The sequence below is a fragment of the Antedon mediterranea genome, chromosome 8, assembly GCF_964355755.1.
Source record: "Antedon mediterranea chromosome 8, ecAntMedi1.1, whole genome shotgun sequence".
Taxonomy (NCBI): Eukaryota; Metazoa; Echinodermata; class Crinoidea; order Comatulida; family Antedonidae; genus Antedon; species Antedon mediterranea.
This window is the reverse complement of record NC_092677.1, coordinates 8,474,658-8,494,757: the sequence shown is the minus strand read 5'-3', so window position 1 is coordinate 8,494,757 and position 20,100 is coordinate 8,474,658. Positions and strand designations below refer to the sequence as shown.

Genomic DNA, 20,100 nt, shown 5'->3' with positions numbered 1-20,100 from the left:
TTCTGTTCATTAGACTTATTTTGTCCCATTCATTTGCACTTTTGCGTTTCATACTTTAAGGTGGCCTAGTTGACGTGAGGCCGAGTTGACTTCAGGGCGAGTTGACTTAGACGGGTTAAAGCCTTTGATCATAATAAAATACAACAGTATAATTAGTTATTATGATATTGAGCATTTTAAATTTATTAGACTCTTTTTCCTATTGTTATTTCTACTCTGAAAGACCTACGAACCAAAAATATAAAGTGTAATAGGAATTTGACTGAATAAATGATTTGCACATTTGTAGAATAGGCCTACCTTTTGCACATTTAACGTCAAAACTGACCGTTTTTACATTTAACGGCGTGATGTTTGCACATTTGCGGTTAATGAATGTTTACAGATTTGCACATTTGAAGGTAAAATGTTTGCACAAATGTGGTTGTTGTTTGCACATTTGAAGGTAAAATGTTTGCACAAATGTGGTTGTTTGCACAAATGTGACTTTTTGCACATTTCACGGCTCCACACGGGGTATACTCGACCCGACCAGTTTGGTATTGTATACTGTATCTGCTTATCACGTGACGATGCCGCTGCCAGGCATGGGCAGAGAGAGCACGGATGTATCGTCGTCTCGCTCTTCCTGAGCAGGAATGTATACGTTACGCTTCATTGAATTTGAAGGCTTTCCCTAAGTCAGTGCGAAAATCGGCAAACGTAAAGTGCAAACATATCTAATTTTTCACTGTTTTGATGAATTTTCATAGAAAATTGACTTTATAAATGGGAAGACCGACTAAAATTACATCAGATAAGTATAATTTTACAAAAGTAATTGATATGATTAATGATAACGAGTCGTCGGAAGATTGACTATTTCACGAATTTCCTGTAACACAGTGTCATATCGCCGTAGCTGCACTTGTAATCTGGCCTCATTTCACAGCCTTCGTTCTGCTTCACTGGGCGCTTATATAAATTGAAACTTTTACCGTTCAAGAGACAAACAAATATATTTTACATTTTTTACAATTCATTTTAAACCCGGAAACCTCCTTTAAGGTGTGCCAGTACAGTATATTATTCTACTATTAGACCACAAAACAGCGCAAAAAGAGCTTTAGCAGCGTCATGGTAAGTATATTCATTGCTTATTAATATGGCCTGTGGATAGACGTACAATAATATGCATAGATCAACTGAACACGGAAGTATATACAGTATCTATGAAATATTATTATGAACCTTATACGAATGTCGTGTGTAGTAGGTGAGTTGTTTGAGGTGAACGAGTTATGTTTTTTTAAAACAGAACATAGACAAAACAAACAGCATATCTGATGTTGTGCAACCTAACTTTATTAATTCCACGCGGAAATTCCCCAGATAATGTCCACCAATGTGTATGAATAATGATGAATTCTCGGTAGGCACTGTATTTAGATTTCTCCATTATTATAGAATATTTGGAATTACATCAAATGTGTTTCACATGAAAGTATCCCTAGTATCATATGCCATCACTTAATCCTAAATATAACCTTACATGATACAGGCACCGCATGTGATACACATGAGACGCTGTATTACCAAATGATACTCGGAAAATATTGTGGAGAATCGGGTAATGCTTGGTTGTGTCGGGCATGAAAAAGTGTAAAATGGTTTGCTATAGTAATCAATTAACTTGATAAAATTATTACACGAGCGCAGAAAATTCATTCAGTCTATTCAACATTGTAAAAAGCACAAGCTTGTCATCTTCAGTTAGCGGACAGATATAAAATCATGCCACACAAATTATTATGATTCCTAATAAGATGGAACAAATTATTTATTCCGAAATCAAAATGCGCGAATATCATTGTGGCGATTGATTGTCTTGATTGACTAATTACAACTTCGTAGTACCAAATAATTTTTCATATTATATATTAGTCGCGTGCAACGCGACTCTACAGCTCACTATGTCGGTCGGTCGGTCGATCGGTTAACACTATCTTGAGCACGCGACTGCGGCCATGTATATGCAATACTTTCCCGATCTTATATTTGGTAAGAAATAAACAGGCCTCTGTAAAAAAAAATACCGTACTATGTTATACAGTTATTTAAATTAGGTTGGCCTAAACCGCACAATATATTATTTTCTACATTTATTTTCATTATTTGTATTTTAATACATTTCCTTGACGTTTGGGAAATAGTCAAGTGATTTCTACCATTTTGAATGGTAAAATCATGCCCCGCTGCCCCATTTATCAAAAATATCCCTGTGCATTGTCTTCATTTCCAGCATGCCTCACGTGCGTAGTACCTTGCTATCAACCAAACATATAAACGACGTCAAGCTTTTCAGAAAACAAACATAGGCATATCAAACCTATTATGCCTTTTTAACAGCTACCTTTGTATAGACCAATTGTCAATGCAGTGTATATGTCTATTGATCTGTAACTGTTGTACATACCTCAAAATAAGTGGAGAATATCCTATAACTTACAGTTCGGACGACCTCATGCTACTATTTGATTGCTTTGTGTTGCAGTTGAAATATTTGAAAGTTGATTATTCATTAATAAGAAAATGTGTTTACCATGATTTTACTTCATAACGCAACATCACTACCAATTTAATAAATAAGCCTACTTAGATAGCTAAATAGGCTGACGGGCATATTTAGACATAGGCCCTAATACAAAGGCTTATACATACTAGCCTACAGTATACTACATCAAAAGTTGATATCGAAAACTATCGGAGTTTTGTGACTAACATGAATGTGTTTCTTTATGACGTCATCAGTAAGATGACAAATGAAAAAAATCTCAGATTTGTAAATCTAATATCTACTTCAAATGGAGGTCCTAGGCTGACCTTGCATTCTTCCACTCTATACCTAACTATTTAATTTAAAGTGTTTTTTTTCCTTCTTCTTGGGATGTTTGCCCACACATTATAAATTTAGTATACTTTATATCATTTGTTATTGGAATATAGTAATCGTCTAGGTGTTTTGTGAATTAATGTGTTACCTAATTTTGCTTTAAATTATAAAAGTCCTAATTATCACTGCTCAGTTAAATTGAAATAAAATATAAAAACATGATTTTGATGTTGTAGTCTGGTGGTAAATGGGCATACAATGGCTGATCAGTCCCGACAACATAGATACCGTGGACGACGTCAGCGCGGTGGTGGTCGAGGAGGTGAAGGTAGAAGTGCGTCACATAGATCAATAGAAAGGTACTTATACAATTCTAAAGATAGTCCTCTGATTTATGATGTTGATACAAGCACTATTATTTGCATGATGATTGCACAAGATATAAATTTAGTAATAATAATACATTGGGAAGAAATTTATTTAGTACCGTACTAACCTAACCAAAATATAGTTTAATTTACTACCGTATAGCCATTCTACAATTCCAAACCTTCCAATGTTAAATAATTCAGGACCAAGAATCTCTCTATGAGTATTTATCTGAAATCAAGAATGAATGAATGAGTAAAATAGATTTTGCTTCAATTGAAAAATAAAAGTGTTGATTATTGCAGATCCGTGAGTCAACATGACAGTTACGGTGGTGGTGGCAATCCAGGCCATGATAGTTTTGGAAGGGGCGCACGACCAAAGAGAGAAATAAGGCCAACAGGTTTTTTTTTCTATTAATTATATTCGTAGGCCTACATTCATTTTGGAATTTTTTTTAAAAAGTTACCTATATTCCTACTACTAAATTGTAATCTCAAAAGAAATGTATATAAACGAAAGTAGAAACTGTATACATTACATAATAGATTATATTGCTCATATGTTTTATACAACACGATCAAGTACAATTTTTAGTACTTTCGATCTATTGGATCAACAAAAAAGACAAATTTCTCGTTTGTTTGTTTCGTTCGTCTCCAATGCAGAAGCATTAATTCAAAAGACTCTATTATTAAATGTATACTTGAACAACACTTTTTTTAATAGGTTATAAACGACTAGAAGAACTGCTGAGTAAAGAAAAAGAAGAAATTCTTATGCAGGTTCTAGAGACCGGTTTTGGCTTCCAGAAACTTCTAAATAAGGATAACATTCGTAGAGATATACGCGTCTTAATTTTACGCGCCATTGTTAATGCGTGCAAGTGTACAACTTCTAAAGCCTCGTTGAATTTATTTTTAGGTACACTTCAAACATCTTCATTTATTAAATATGTTATGAGTCATCATATTATGTCACTAAAGAATGAAAGGAGTGATAGGGTGAAATACGAAGTAGAAATACAGGATATCATTACTGTAATTTGGACACTGGTTGAAAAACGTCCAAGCTCTACACATGAGCTTAAAGCTTCATTAATTCTGATAAAAATAACTATTGATGAGTTAGTTGGAGAAGGATTAATCGGTGAGTGTTTTTTAGAGCGTTACAAAGCGTTGGATGAGTTTTTTCAGGCTGTTGAAAATACTCAAGAAGAAAATGTAAAGAGTGTACGCAGAAAAAAGGTCAATGTGGACGAAGAAACCCCTCCACCAGACGACTTCCGGGCAATATCAATATTTCCTACACTAAATGATCTAACTGCAGACCGAAGACCTTATTTGCGACGCAATAAACTTGACGGTAGTTACGATAACGTGGATCATTACCTAGATGTCCAGTTCCGATTACTTCGAGAGGACTTGGTGAGACCACTTCGAGAAGGCATCAGAGAATACCTACAACACAAAGACGACAAACATAGAAGAATAACTGACCTTTGGGTGTATAATGACGTAACTATCGAGTATCCAGTGTGTTCACATGACTGTATTTTATACCGAGTACACTTTAATGTGTCACGCTTAAAGGGAGTTTCATGGGAATCCACAATGTGCTTGATTTATGGGTCACTTGTATGCCTGTCTCCAGACGATTTCCAGACAGTTTGTTTCGCTACTGTGGCAAATAGAGAAGTAAAGCATCTTGAAAATGGTTTCTTAGATATCAAATTTGAAAACGACGTTGACTTTGGCTTAATCGAACGGCATTATACCATGGTTGAAACGTCTTCCTTCTTCGAAGCTTACCGACACGTACTACACAGTTTGCAGGAAATTACAGAAACAAGCATGCCGATGAGAAGCTACATAATTGAAGCCCGCCACGAAGTCGATGCCCCATCGTATCTACGTCATAACAGGACTATGACATATGACCTATCACCGTTGGTTGACGGAACTACAAAACTTCTTGTAAGAATAGCTGATAATTCTTGGCCAACAGCCACGGCCCTTCAACTCGATAAATCGCAATTTGACGCTGTTAGGACAGCGTTGACGAAAGAGTTTGCAGTCATCCAAGGTCCACCTGGAACTGGTAAAACCTACATAGGGTTAAAGATTGTGCATGCATTGCTTTATAACAGTGAATGTTGGACGATTGACGCTGCTCATGCTAGAGTAAAACACAGCCCTATATTCGTAGTCTGCTTCACAAACCATGCGCTTGATCAATTTCTTGAAGGCATACACTCATTTCAACCAACGGATATAGTACGGGTTGGTGGAAGAAGTAATAGTGAAACTTTGAAAAGCTTCAATCTAACTCAGCTTCGAAAAAAAGCAAGAGAGCGAAAAGAATTACCCATATCCATACTTAATAGAAAAAGAGATATTCTTCGAGATATGCATGCATTACGAGATGTTATGAATCTAGCAGAGGAAAGAATAAAAGTGACAACAACTGGTGTTATCGGTGAAATCTACCTAGAAACATGGATGTCAGATGATCATTACGAATCATTGACGCAGTTTGAAGTAAACAGTGACAATGTAGTGGTGGTTTGGTTAAGATTGGCAGGGAATAATATAGCTTCTGACATAGTTGTTGATGACATTCAAAACATTGTACACGATCCGGACGAAGAACCCACAGAAGAAGAAAACGAAGAAATGGATATTGCGGAAGAGGCAGATTTGTTAACCGAACAAAGAATCGTTGATGTCGACGATGACATAACAGGTGAAAAAGTAAATGTGAAGGAAATCGATAGAATAAAGAAAACTGTTAGACGTCAACTTGCGTACGACCCACTGAAACAGGTTGCAGATGAAGATGGCTTTCAATTAGCAGGAAATAAAAAGAGGAGATCACGATACCTAAAAAAACAACTGCTTAGTTCTGACAAAATGAGAGATATTGAAGCTGCTAGAGTTGGTAACATATGGAATCTCAAACTGAATGATCGTTGGCGTCTATACCGATTTTGGATATCGAAATACTGTAACTACGAACGTCAGACGCTATTTCAAAATCAAGCCAATTATGATGCGTTAGGAAAACAACTTCAAGAAATCGGATTAGAGGAGGATCTTCGTTTGATGCGAGATGCTAAGGTAATTGGTATGACCACTACTGGAGCGGCACGATGTAGAAATATGCTTCAAAGAATTCAGGCAAAGATCGTCATTGTAGAAGAGGCCGCAGAAGTGCTAGAAGCTCATATAGTGTCAAGTCTGACTGAAGGTTGTGAACACCTTATATTAATTGGGGATCACCAGCAACTGAGACCTAATCCAACGGTGTATAATCTTGCCAAAGAGTTCAAGTTAGAGATCTCTCTTTTCGAAAGGATGGTAAAGAACGGTATGGATTGTCAGAGGTTAAATATTCAACATAGAATGAGACCAGAAATATCATCAATTATGAAGAATTATTTTTACACTGGCCTTCTAGATGCCCCAAATGTCCTTCAGTATGGTAATATTAAAGGTGTGTCAAATAATATGTTCTTTATTGAACATAATCAGCTTGAAACTGCAGTCAACGAAACTCTTAGTAAATCAAATATTTTTGAAGCTGAGTTCTTGGTAAATCTTTGTAAGTACCTTATTCAACAAGGCTACGAACCATCAGAGATTACAATCCTTATAACCTGCACGGATCAACTCTTTAAGTTCAAGAAAATAATGAAGTCAAACATTTTCAAGGGCGTTCGCGTCTGCGTCGTTGATAGCTATCAAGGCTTAGAAAATGAGATAATTCTTCTTTCAATTGGCTTTCTTAAAGAAAAGACTAGGATGTGTGTAGCATTATCGAGAGCAAAGAAAGGATTGTTTTGCATCGGAAATATGAAACTTCTTGCTGCCCAAGATGAAAACTGGAACAAAATTGTCAAAGAACTTCGACAAAAAAAATTGCTTGGACCAACTATTCGACTGTGTTGTCAAAACCACACAAACACAAGCGTAGAAATACGTGAGTTAAGTGACTTCACTAAATGCCCAGAAGGAGGTTGCAACGTACCTTGTATTAGCAGACTTAAATGCGGACACGTCTGTAAGCTGCCCTGCCACCCATATGACCCCGAACACAAAATAGTTATTTGCCGTGAGGCCTGTGTCAGAGCCACATGCCCTATGGGACATCCTTGTAGACTTAAATGTTTTCAGGAGTGTGAGAAGGAATGCAAAGTTTCAGTGACAAAATGTTTACCTTGTGGGCACAATCAGAAGGTACCCTGCTTCAAGGATGTGTCTACAGTCGCTTGTTTGTCAGCTTGTCCAAAGAAATTAGAGTGTGGACATGCCTGTAATGAAAGATGCAGCCAGCCATGTACAAGTAGGTGTCAAAAGATTGTCAGTAAACTATGGCCTTGTGGGCATAAGGGCAAATACAAATGCTATGTAGATGATCCGTTAAAATGTTTTCACCCATGTGGATTCTCTTTGAAATGTGACCATACATGTGAAGGAAAATGTGGAGATTGTAAAAATGGTCGTCTTCATCAACAGTGTCGGTCGAAATGTGGCAGGACTTTGGTTTGTGGACACGAATGTCTTGAACCATGCACACGAAATTGTCCACCCTGTAGTAAACCATGTGAAAACCGATGTGTTCATAGCAAATGTCCTATGAAATGTGGAGAAGAGTGTACACCTTGTACAATGCCGTGTGAATGGCAATGCGAACATCAAACTTGTAAAAGACAATGTGGGCAACTCTGCTGTCGAGATAGGTGCAATGAACCATGTAAGAAGCTTATAAAATGTGGTCATGCATGTGTTGGTCTTTGCGGTGCGCCGTGTCCCAAGAAGTGTCGGATATGCGATAGAACAGAGTTAACCACTATAATGTTTGGTAACGAAGATGAGCCTGATGCAAGATTTATTGAGTTGGAAGACTGTGGTCACGTTATAGAATCAGAAGCACTAGATACATGGATGGATGATAAAGACGAACAACAAAACCATGCCAAGCCAAAACTTTGTCCAGTGTGTAAAACACCAATTAGAAGGAATCTGCGGTATGGCAATATCATAAAACAATTACAAATGGACATGGAACGTGTAAAGGCAAAAATTAATGGAGATAAACATCTAATAGATTTGGATAAAAGAAGGCTGGAAATTAAAATTTCAAGAGTATTTGACACAGAGTCGCGTAGATTTCTTAGTACTGAACTCAAAACATTGAAGACACCGGATCACGTTACTGATATGAAGAACAAAGTACAGTTTCTCTTGGAGTTAGAAAAGATTTCAAAAGCAGGTAATGGCAAAATTTATTCAGGATATTTGAACATTGAGACAAAGATAAAGAAAGAACTTGAAACCTGCAAACAATGGATCCTTAAACCAAGAAATCGGTTTAATGAACAACTTTTTGAAGATATATCGCTAGAGCTTCAACGTATCAAATACTTTATGGAATTATATGTACTTAAAAGCATACTACATACTTCTAAAATTAGCAAAGATGGATTAGTGGATTATTTATCAATGGTTAAAAAACGAGTCGCTGGCGTGAAGCCTCTAAAAGAAGATGATATAAAGACCGTAGATTTTTGCTTGAAGAAAATACGAGAGAAATGCGGCTGTATTATTCCCGGAATATGCCCAAAAGGACACATATATGCAATAGGTGACTGCGGTGGTGCCACGATGGAAAGCAAGTGCCCAGAATGTTGATCCAAGATTGGAGGAGCACAACATCGCCTTCGAGATGATAACACACTAGCCCGTGAAATGGATGGCGCGAACAAACCAATTTAGAAAATTATAGATTTGACAATATTTTTTAATAACTGATGAACGATAGTTACAGAAAAAAAGTGTTCATACTAAAACTATGAGATCCATCTATACTGACTTCGATGGAAATAATAATATACCAAGTCCAATCAAACAACGTCATGATCAATAAGAACATCAGTAACAGTCATAAGACACAACGATTTTATTGTTTTCTGCACGTTAGTATATCAATGCTATACAATAATTCAATCGATAATTAGTCTACAATATGTATTCAGTTCATTAGGACCTCAGTGAAAATTAATTCTTCTCTGTAAGGATTATTAGGGTCATCCTGAATTTGTTGTTTTTTGCAGTTTATATACAGATTCGGAATAAAATAAATAAATAGTGATATTTAAATTAATCATACATAATATTAATTTCTGGCATAATGAATTTGTTCTTGTTAGTATTGAGTAAAGAGCGTAATGGTTTTAATAATTATAGGATTACGTTTTGTGTTGGGTGTTTAAATTGATATCCTTTAGTATTTTACGATTATTTAAATCCTGTTTCTCTTCTATTTGCTTAGTGGTAGTAATCATGATGTTAGTTGTACATAAACCGTATAAATCAAATCTTCCATCATAGATTGTCCATTGGAGGAGGGGTATTTTCTATTATACCCTTTATTTCCTTTATTACTAATAAATTCTTATAAGTAACCTGATTTTACGAAAATGAAAAAAAAAACATACAAATGTCATGGATAAAATAAAACACTTTTAACCTAGCTTAAAGTTTACCAAGATACTAGATTCCACTTGTGATGTATTGAGTGTATCATATCAAATATCTCAAACAGAATTACTTATTAGACTTTTAAACGTTAAACTATCTAGAAAATGATATTTGGTAGTAGAATTATAAAATGTAGCTAGCTTGCAATTTTTTAAAATGGCTATGGCTGTTAAAAGAAAAACACAAATATTTTAGATTGATGCATCATTTACAGACTACATCAATTTTTTTGTGATACGATTTTTGGTGTTTTTTTTCACGTTTGATATTTTATAATTTGTAAAAATCTAACTTTACTTCAGATTATTATAATACTGATTAAAATAACAAAATTAATGGTAGTTTACAACGGATATAAATTAGGTCTACTGATGTTACTTTGTATGTTGATTTATTATGTTTGGAGATATTAAAGAATATAATAGAGGTGATCTTCTACTTGTTTTATGTCTGTTAATAGTTATTAACTTATATTAGTCGGTTGTTACTCAATTTAACTAATGAAGCTTCAAATTGTGTGTGTGTAAACACAAATGTTTGGTTGACGGGGTGTAGGTCTATCCATGTGAGCATTACATTAGTGATCAGCAGAAACTCGACGACATGTTTGTACTGACATCAACGATAACATTTATACTGTGTGTAATATTCTCATCGATTATGTTACCGTAGGCCTATTGTTACGGTTACGTACCAGTTGTTGTAAAATAAACAATAATTGTTAAATGATGACTTTCGATTGATCAACACAATGACAGTTGAGAGTTCAACAACTGTTCAATAATAATCTTATTCCGCATATTGTAGCCTAATTTTACTTTTAAATGATTTTATTTCAAATATAATCAATAATAACAGGAAGATCATTAGTATCATTGTGTTGATAACAAGCTATCCGAATGGTTATAAATAGAACAGTTTTACTGGATAGCGAATATTATAAGAGATCAGTCGAGATTTGCCTGCCGTTTGGCATTCATATACAGTACATTTATATATTATCCTGGTCGTTACGCATCAATTTTACTTCGCTTGTCTTGCAAAATCGTATTATGACGTACTAAGTCACATGATTTCTGTATGTTGGAATTTCCCGACGATGCTATCTTCGTGTGTCTCAGATGCTGTCGTTTAAGTTGTGCCAGTACAGTATATTAGTCTACTATTAGACCACAAAACAGCGCAAAAAGAGCTTTAGAAGCGTCATACATGGTAAGTATATTCATTGCTTATTAATATGGCCTGTAGATAGACCTACAATAATATACATAGACCACCTAAACATGAATATCATGAACCAAACACGGTCTATAGTTACACATATTCAGCAGAATGGCCGAAACAAGGAAGTACATATCTATGAAATATTATTACAAAATAAATGTCGTGTGTAGTAGGTGAGTTGTTTGAGGTGAACGAGTTATGTTTTTCTAAAACAGAACATAGACAAAACAAACAGCATATCTGATGTTGTGCAACCTAACCTAACCTTATTAATTCCATGGCATTGCTGAGGTAGTGTGTTTGCTTTCTACAGGTTAAAAGAGGAAATTCCCCGTATGATGTCCACCAATGTGCATGAATGACTAGATCTAGATTTCTCCATTATTATAGGATATTTGGAATTACATCAAATGTGTTTCACATGACGTACCCCTAGTATCATATGTCATAACTTAACCCTAAACATAAACTTACATGATACAGGCACCGCATGTGATACATATGATACGCTGTATTACCAAATATTCCTATGATACTCGGAAAATATTGTGGGGAATCGGGTAATACTTGGTTGTGTCGGGCATGGAAATGTGTAAAAGTGTTTGCTATAGTAATTGATTAACTTGATAAAATTATTACACGAGCGCAGCAAATGAGCGCAGCAAATTCACCCAGTCTATTCAACATTGTAAAAAGCAAAGCTTGTCATCTTCAGTTAGCGGAAAATAAGAGTAACAGATATAACATCATGCCACACAAATTATTATGATTCCTAATAAAAAGGAATTTGGAAAAAAAAATCTATTCCGAAATCAAAATGCTCGAATATCATTGTGGCCTTAATTGACTGCCTTGATTGATTTGACTAATTACAACTTCGTAATACACAATACTTACATAATATTTTCATATTATTATTGGTTTGGAATAGGTACATGTAATACTTTCCCGACCTTATATTGGTAAGAAATAAACAGGCCTCTGTAAAAAAAATGCGGTAGGTCTACTATGTCTACAAAAGTAGGTGACTATCAACACACAGTTATTTAAATTATATATACCGTAAAATATATTATTTTCTACATTTATATTCATTATTTGTATTTTAATACATTTCCTTGACGTGCCTCCGTACGTTTGGAAAATAGTCAAGTGATTTCTTCCATTTTAAATGGTAAAATCAGGCCCCACTGCCCAATTTATCGTAAATATCCATGTACATTGTCTTCAACACATAAACGACGCCAAGCCTTTCAGAAAACCAACAGGCACATCAAACCTATTTTGGCTTTTTAACAGCCACCTTCTACCTTATGTATAAACCAATTGTCATATGCAGTGTATAGGCCTATTGATGTGTAACTGTTGTACATACCTCAAAATAAGTGGAGATGAATATCATGTGACTTGCACTACGGACGACCTCATGCTACCATTTGATTGCTTTGTGTTGCAGTTGAAATATTTGAAAGTTGATTACCAAATTTGACCAGGCAATACAATTTCGAGACTTTAAGAAAATGTGTTTTACTTCATAACGCAACATCACTACCAATTTATATCATTGTTTATTTTAATTCATTATTAATAATGCCTAAACTTATGAAGATTTTAATGACGCAACATCTGTAGAATAAATTATTATTTTTCTGGAATTTTAAATATTAGTCTAAAGATTAATCAGTTTAATATTTATTACACAATAATTTACAATTTGATATGTGTAACTCAAATTGTAAAATTATTAGGATTTTTTCAGGGCAATAACTTTTCTCTAATCTCCGAAAATTAATTGTATAACTTTTTTTTACTTTTATAATTATGTAATTTATGTGAGGACACCAATAATTGTCATATGCTGTTTTAGGTCACTCTCATTCAACAAGGTCAATAAAAACAACCAAACAGATGCAACTAATGTGGTACTTACTTCATTTAGATAAATTGTAATGAGAGGTGCAAGGCCTAAAGATCCCAGGCGACATCTCGGGCATCACCATCATCAGATTGTAAGAAGGGCTGAATACCAAGAAACAAGTGAGCCTCGACGTTACAAAATATATGATGAGACAGCAGATGTTGATAGTTGGTCAGATCCTCATTTTGGTAGACGACGTGCTCCTCAGCAAACGAACAGACTTCCGCTTTATCAATATCCTTTTGGAAGACAAGATCGAAACGTAAACGCAAGAGAAGCACATAGAGCTCATGGAAGACCATATCAAACTCAGAATAGAGGAAGAGGTAGAGGCAGAGGAAGGGGAAATCTACAGAGGTAGGTCTGTGCCGAAAGATAAAATTGCGCAGGGTAGTATAACGGTACCTTCTTTGATTAAATCTGTCGTTCAGTACCTGAATAAAGTTATATTTTACAGTACGGTTACTTCCGACTCTCTGAACAATGGTTCGAATTGATTACTAATGTGTTGTAACGAATTGATATTATGAGACTAAGCAATTGACTACTTTTGAACGGATGACTAATTACAACATACTCTATAGGACAACAGTATGTTTTAGAAATGTAATCTTACCTTTTATTTAGAAGTGGTGGTGCATTTCATTCTACATATCTTCGTAATGACACAGTAGACCAGAGACGTCAAGTCTTACCATGTAAGTAGGCCTACATTTGTATTGTTTCAGTTTAGGTTTGGAACAACGACTTTAAAAATACCCAAAATCCTAAATTTACTCGGAAGTTATTCATCCAACTAAATACAATAGACGTGTAGTTTTCATTTGGCTTCTTGAAAAAAAATATTAAAGAATTATTTGTTTCGAATCAATTATGTTTATTTTGTTTTAATATGGCCTTTTCTAATATGTGGATGGATTATTAGTTTGTTATTCCCAACAATAAAGGGCAACTGTCTGATAATGATGACAAAACGCAGTAATGGTCACACATACATTCAGTAGAGATCAAACCACACCGTTGTTACTTAATTCCTATGTTATTAGTTTTTATCTACCTGTTTTCGTTATTCTAGATACGCCGATAATGAATGAATTCATTTCCATTTTAAATATAGGCCTACCTAGCATTTTCCTACCGTACACGTTTGTAACATTAATAATATGTACTTTTGCAGTGAATGTTAGAGATCTAAAGAGTATATTCCAGAAATCTGATCCAGTGAAGTTTTTATCAGACAAGTCTGACAACCTCAACGAACTGCTGAAGAATGAGAAAATGAGTGATAATGTTGTTGAAATCCTACTCCAAATGTACGAAAGAATATTTAAGTGTGAATTATCCAACACCAAGAAAACACTGGTAGATATGTTACGATCGAGTCCATTTCTTAAGAAAGTACTTATTCCATATGTAACTCATTTAGGAGATAGATATACGATAGATGCTAACAAAGAAAATGATATACAAAAGAACACCGAAAGACATCTTAATCTCGTATGGACGTTTTTGCTGGGAATAAGTCCTGGGATTAAAGAAATAAATGATTTTTCCCTGATTACTACTCTCCTTGACGTCAAAAGTAAAGAATTGTTTGAAAAACGGAAGATGTCCCAAGATGCTTTAATTAATGCAGCGCGTTTTAAAAAAGAAGCATACAAATGCATATCAGAATTAAAAGAAGCGGATAAAAAGAAGAGACAACTTGAATCTGCAATAAGAGAAGGGATTTTTGATGGGCCACCACCTGATGACTATAGAGATATTCCAATATTGCCAACGGCTGAAGATCTTCATGCCAAAGAGCTACCATTCCTTCGTCCAAATAAAATCAAAGGAAGCTACGCAAACCAATATCATTACCTTGATGTACAATTCAGATTGTTACGTGAGGACTTTATATGTCCATTGCGTGAAGGAATTCAAACACATTTGGACAATGTTACAAATCCACTTCCACGAAATCAAAGAAAAAGGAATACAGATGTTCGCTTGTATTACGATGTAAAAGTTGAACATCCAGTGTTTTCCCACAAGAAGGAAGGAGTTCTCTATCGCGTACACTTCAGTCTCTGTAATCTAAAAAACGTAAGATGGCAAAACACGAAACGGTTGATCTATGGGTCCCTTGTCTGCTTATCTCATGACAATTTTCAAACTCTTCTTTTTGGCACCATTAGTGATAGAGAAGAGTCGTTATTGCGACATGGTCGTGTTGACATTAAATTCCATAACAGTGAAAATATGGAGATTTCACGTCTATATACCATGGTAGAATCCACAGCATTTTTTGAGAGTTATAGGCCTGTATTGCAAGTTCTCCAGCAGTTCAATGACGACAATAATCTACCTATGGAAAAGTATATTATACAGGCTTCACACAATATAAAAATACCAAAATATCTTTGTAATACACCCAGAATGATGTACGACATAGGGCCACTTTTTAAAGCTATTAAGGTAAAGGGTAAATGTATACGCATGTCTGTAGGTAATTTACTTGAGTACTCCCAGAATAATAATCCTAGCTACATGATAGACATTCTTGATGAAAATGCTTGGCCAGAAATGGACCATCTAGCTCTTGATGAATCACAGATTAGCGCTGTAAAATCAGCCTTAACCAAGGAACTTGCAGTCATTCAGGGGCCACCAGGAACTGGAAAAACTTACATTGGATTAAAGGTCGTTGAAACTCTCCTCATTAATAGTGATCGTTGGACCACAAAGGTTCATGAGCAGGCTGACGAAGACACTGCTAATAGCATCATCATGGTAATATGTTATACAAACCATGCCCTAGACCAATTTCTGGAAGGCATACTCAGTTTTTGTGATAACTTGGTTAGAATTGGCGGAAGGTCAAAAAGCGAAAAACTTGAACCATTCAATTTGAAAAAGTTAGCGAAGAAGGAAAAAAAGACGAGGAAAAACGAGGATCACAGCATTAATAAACTTGCAGATTCAATAACAACTCGGATGGTAGAGGCTGAAGAACTAATTCAACTCTGCGACAAATACATTATCAGTGAATTTTCTTTGGAAAATATCATCAATTCTCGCCATCAGAAATGTTTGAGAGACTCCAGAGCAGAATATGGAGTAGATGGAAGACGTTCAGCTTTGCCTACATGGCTAGGTCTTCTTTCTGTTTACGACAATGATGAAGGAGTCAAGGACGTCGTTAGCAAGTATGATGAGGAGGATTATACAGAAGACGACGAAGTAGAACAAGACAGTAATGCTAATATCAAAACTGAATTTGACATGATTTTAGATCAACGGGAATATGATGACGTTAGATCAAGACAAGACTACGAATCAAAAAAGAAAGCGATTATTACTGCACTTGCTTCTAAGCTCGCATATGACCCACAATTAAAATGTAAAGATGCACCTTTGAAAAGGCACCAAGCGACAGTTCGAAAACAATTATCTGCTACTGACGATGTAATGACGGAACAAGAAGCAAACAGGGTGAACATTAGAATGTTATCCGCACACGATAAATGGCGCTTGTACCGATACTGGATAACAAAATACAAAAACAAGTTACGACAAGTGTTGTTTGATCAACAACAAGCATATGATCAAGTTGTAAATATGATTAAACAAGATGATTATGAATCTAAATGTAAAGTACTTAGAGGAACAGCGGTGGTTGGCATGACAACTACTGGTGCTGCTATGAATAAAGAGTTACTAAATGGAATACGACCAAGAATAGTTGTTGTTGAAGAGGCTGCGGAAATATTAGAGGCACACATTGTAACTAGCCTAACCAAACAATGCGAGCATTTAATTCTAATTGGAGACCACCAGCAATTGAAGCCTAATCCTACAGTATACAAACTTGCAACCAAATTCAACCTTGATACATCTCTTTTTGAAAGAATGCTTACTAATGGTGTTCCTTGTCAAAAGTTGTCATCACAACACCGAATGCGACCACAGATATCAGAAATCATGAGAAAACACTTCTACAGCCATCTCCTTGATGACGAATCAGTAAAAGAGTTCGATAACGTTAAAGGTGTATCTCGTAATCTGTTCTTCATTAACCACGATATTCAAGAGGAGACTGTGGAAGATATATTAAGTAAGTCGAATGCTCACGAAGCTGAATATTGTTTAGCATTTGCTAAGTATCTTTACCAACAGGGGTATGATGCCTCTAGTATCACCATTTTGACGACGTATACAGGTCAGGTTCTTAATTTAAAACGACTGCTTAAAAACAAGGAGTATATTTGCCTGCATGGTGTGTACGTAAGTGCCGTAGATAACTATCAAGGTGAGGAGAATGAAATAATTTTGCTGTCTTTAGTAAGAAGTAACGATGCTGGAAATATAGGGTTTTTAAAAGTTTCAAACAGAATGTGTGTAGCCTTATCACGAGCCAAAAAGGGTATGTTCTGTATTGGAAACTTCAAACTTCTAGCTGAAAAGAATGATCTCTGGATGAAAATAGTCAATGACATGCAATCATCAAACTGTATTGGAAGACACATTGAGTTGTACTGCCAAAACCATCCAACAACAAAAGTCAAAGTATCTACGGCCGAAGAATTTAATCAATGTCCGATGGGAGGATGTAAGCTCCTGTGTGAAACTCGCCTAGATTGTGGGCATGTGTGTCCAATGTTGTGTCATCCTCGTGATCCAAATCATAAGAAATATCAATGCAATGAGATATGTGTCAGAATATGCACACGGGGTCATCGGACGTGTTATCGGCGGAAGTGTTATCTACCGTGCTTGCCATGTGAAGTTATGGTTACTAAATCATTAGAATGTCGACATGAGGTTAAGATACAGTGTAGTCAATTTGAAAAGCCCGTAAATTGTACTAACTCATGTGAAAGGTTGTTGACGTGTGGGCATGAATGCCAAAATTTATGCTTTGAAAGATGCACATCAAGATGTTTAACAATTGTTACGAAATCGTTTATTCCATGTGCCCACAATATTGAAGTTAAATGCTACATAACATCATGTCAGCTACCGTGTGAAAAGACGCTGGCGTGTGGTCATACGTGTACAAATTTATGTGGAGATGTTTGTATAAAAAAATGCATTGAGGTTATAGAAAAGAAATTCGAATGTGGACATACTGTTAGCGTTTCTTGTTTTACACCAACCTGTCCATTGCCATGCTCACGACCAACAGAATGTGTTCATTCATGTGCAAATAAGTGTGGTGATTTATGCAAAAAATATCACATATATGGAAGCAATAATCACCACGATGAACACTTTAGTTGTAAAATGCCATGTCAAAAAACATTAACCTGTGAGCATCAGTGCCAACGGAAATGTTATGAAACGTGCTCCAGTTATAACTGCACTGAATTAGTTAAAAAGATGCTACAATGTACCCATGAAAAAGAAGTAGCTTGTTATGTAGATCCTAAAGAACTTGGTAACACATGCAAAGTGAAAGTTACTAAAACTCGCAAATGTGGACATGAACAAATGATAAAATGCTATGAATCGAAATACCTAGACACGATTGCATGTCTTGAAAATATTCTGGAAACACTAGCATGTGGACACACAATTAAACGGATTTGTTCAGAAACAAAAGGTTGCACCAAAAAGTGTTCAAAACTCCTGTCATGTGGACACAAATGTAAAGAACTTTGTTGTAAACCATGTACAGACCGCTGTACAGAGAAAGTAGACAAAAAACTAATGTGTGGACATATGAAGAAAGTTCAATGTTTTATAGATGTGTCAGAAATTGCAACTACCGGCGAAGTAGTATGTCTATTTAAACAGTCAGTCACATTGTCGTGTGGACATGAAAATACACAACTTTGTTACAAACGTGATTTACCTCAAAACTGTATAAAGCGATGTTCAAAAAAATTACCATGTGGCCATGTATGCAGAAAGAAATGTTCTGAAGAATGTTCAATAGACAGTTGTCAGGAACAATGCAAAACCACGTTAGTTTGTGAACATCGATGTCATGGAAAATGTAAGGATTGTACGCATGAACAGATACACGAGGCATGCACGGAATGTTGTAATAAAAAACTTATCTGTGGTCACAATTGTCAACAATCCTGCTCAATGATTCCTTGTCAGCCTTGTAAAAACATGTGTCAGTCAGGTTGTTGGCACAAACGTTGCCAACGTTCCTGTTCCGATATTTGCGAACCATGTGGAGCACGATGTAAATGGGAATGCATTCACTTTAAGTGTACGCAATTCTGTGATGAATTTTGTAATCGTAAAAGGTGCAACCAACCCTGCCTAAAGACCCTTAAATGCAAACATAAATGCTTTGGTCTTTGTGGCGAGCCCTGTAAAAAGAAATGCTTAACTTGTGATCCAGCTTCTTTTCATCCATCAAAATATCTTCCAGGTAAAGAGAAGAGACCAAGATATGTATTGTTGCATGATTGTTCTCATGCAATTGAGGTTTCTACAATGGATGAATATATGGATAAGGATGAAGGTATAAGATTGAAACAATGTCCAGTGTGTCATACAATCATTCGATTCAATCCGAGATACGGAAATGTCCTAAAAACAATAAACAAAAGAATAGTTGAAATAAAGCAAAGGTTAACGATTGAACGATCGTTTGATCGAATACAAAATATAAGACGGAAGATAAACTTTCGCTTACCGTGTTTTAGCGAAATTGAAAAAGGCAATGTTTTAAAAGAAATGAAATACCGGTATGGAATTAAATATGAAAGGCTACTTCTATTTGATATCATGACCACGATGCTAAAACAAGTAATCACGATTCGTGATGACTTAAACCAACAGAGCGGTACGAGTTACATAACGGACATCTTGCAACAACTAGAAACCATTCAGCAACGCATTTGGAATTCAGAAAACATTGCTTCTGAACAATTTGTATTTTACGTGTCTTCAGAAATTCAACGGATAAACACGTGTGCTCGATTAATGAAGTTTCGATGTAAAACAGTTTCAGACATAAACAAGACTGAATCTTTATTATCGATACTTCTTCACAGCAAATCACGCGTGACGTCTGAAGTTATGCAAGAAGCATTGGATATACTTGGAAAGGACGACCAATTACCTGAAGTAGTAGTACTTGTCAAAGAAACTGTTTCATGATGCTTAAGCTTCTGTCAAGAAAGCTGGTCAACATGCTCTTTCGGTCACCTGCTCAATGGTAACAATGC

The 20,100-nt window shown here is 35.6% G+C and overlaps 2 protein-coding genes across 2 annotated transcripts; both read left to right on the top strand.

Moving 5' to 3' along the window:
• Positions 1-1,041: 1,041 nt before the first annotated feature.
• LOC140056088 (NFX1-type zinc finger-containing protein 1-like) lies at positions 1,042-10,208 on the top strand. Its single transcript, XM_072101332.1, has 4 exons — positions 1,042-1,119; positions 3,109-3,231; positions 3,547-3,644; positions 3,971-10,208. The coding sequence occupies exons 2-4, from the start codon at positions 3,131-3,133 to the stop codon at positions 8,932-8,934; spliced, it is 5,163 nt and encodes a 1,720-aa protein (XP_071957433.1). The 5' UTR covers positions 1,042-1,119; positions 3,109-3,130; the 3' UTR covers positions 8,935-10,208.
• Positions 10,209-13,215: 3,007 nt separating this feature from the next.
• On the top strand, positions 13,216-20,037 carry LOC140056999 (NFX1-type zinc finger-containing protein 1-like). Its single transcript, XM_072102532.1, has 3 exons — positions 13,216-13,286; positions 13,553-13,623; positions 14,103-20,037. The coding sequence occupies exons 1-3, from the start codon at positions 13,216-13,218 to the stop codon at positions 20,030-20,032; spliced, it is 6,072 nt and encodes a 2,023-aa protein (XP_071958633.1). The 3' UTR covers positions 20,033-20,037.
• The last annotated feature ends 63 nt before the right edge of the window (positions 20,038-20,100 follow it).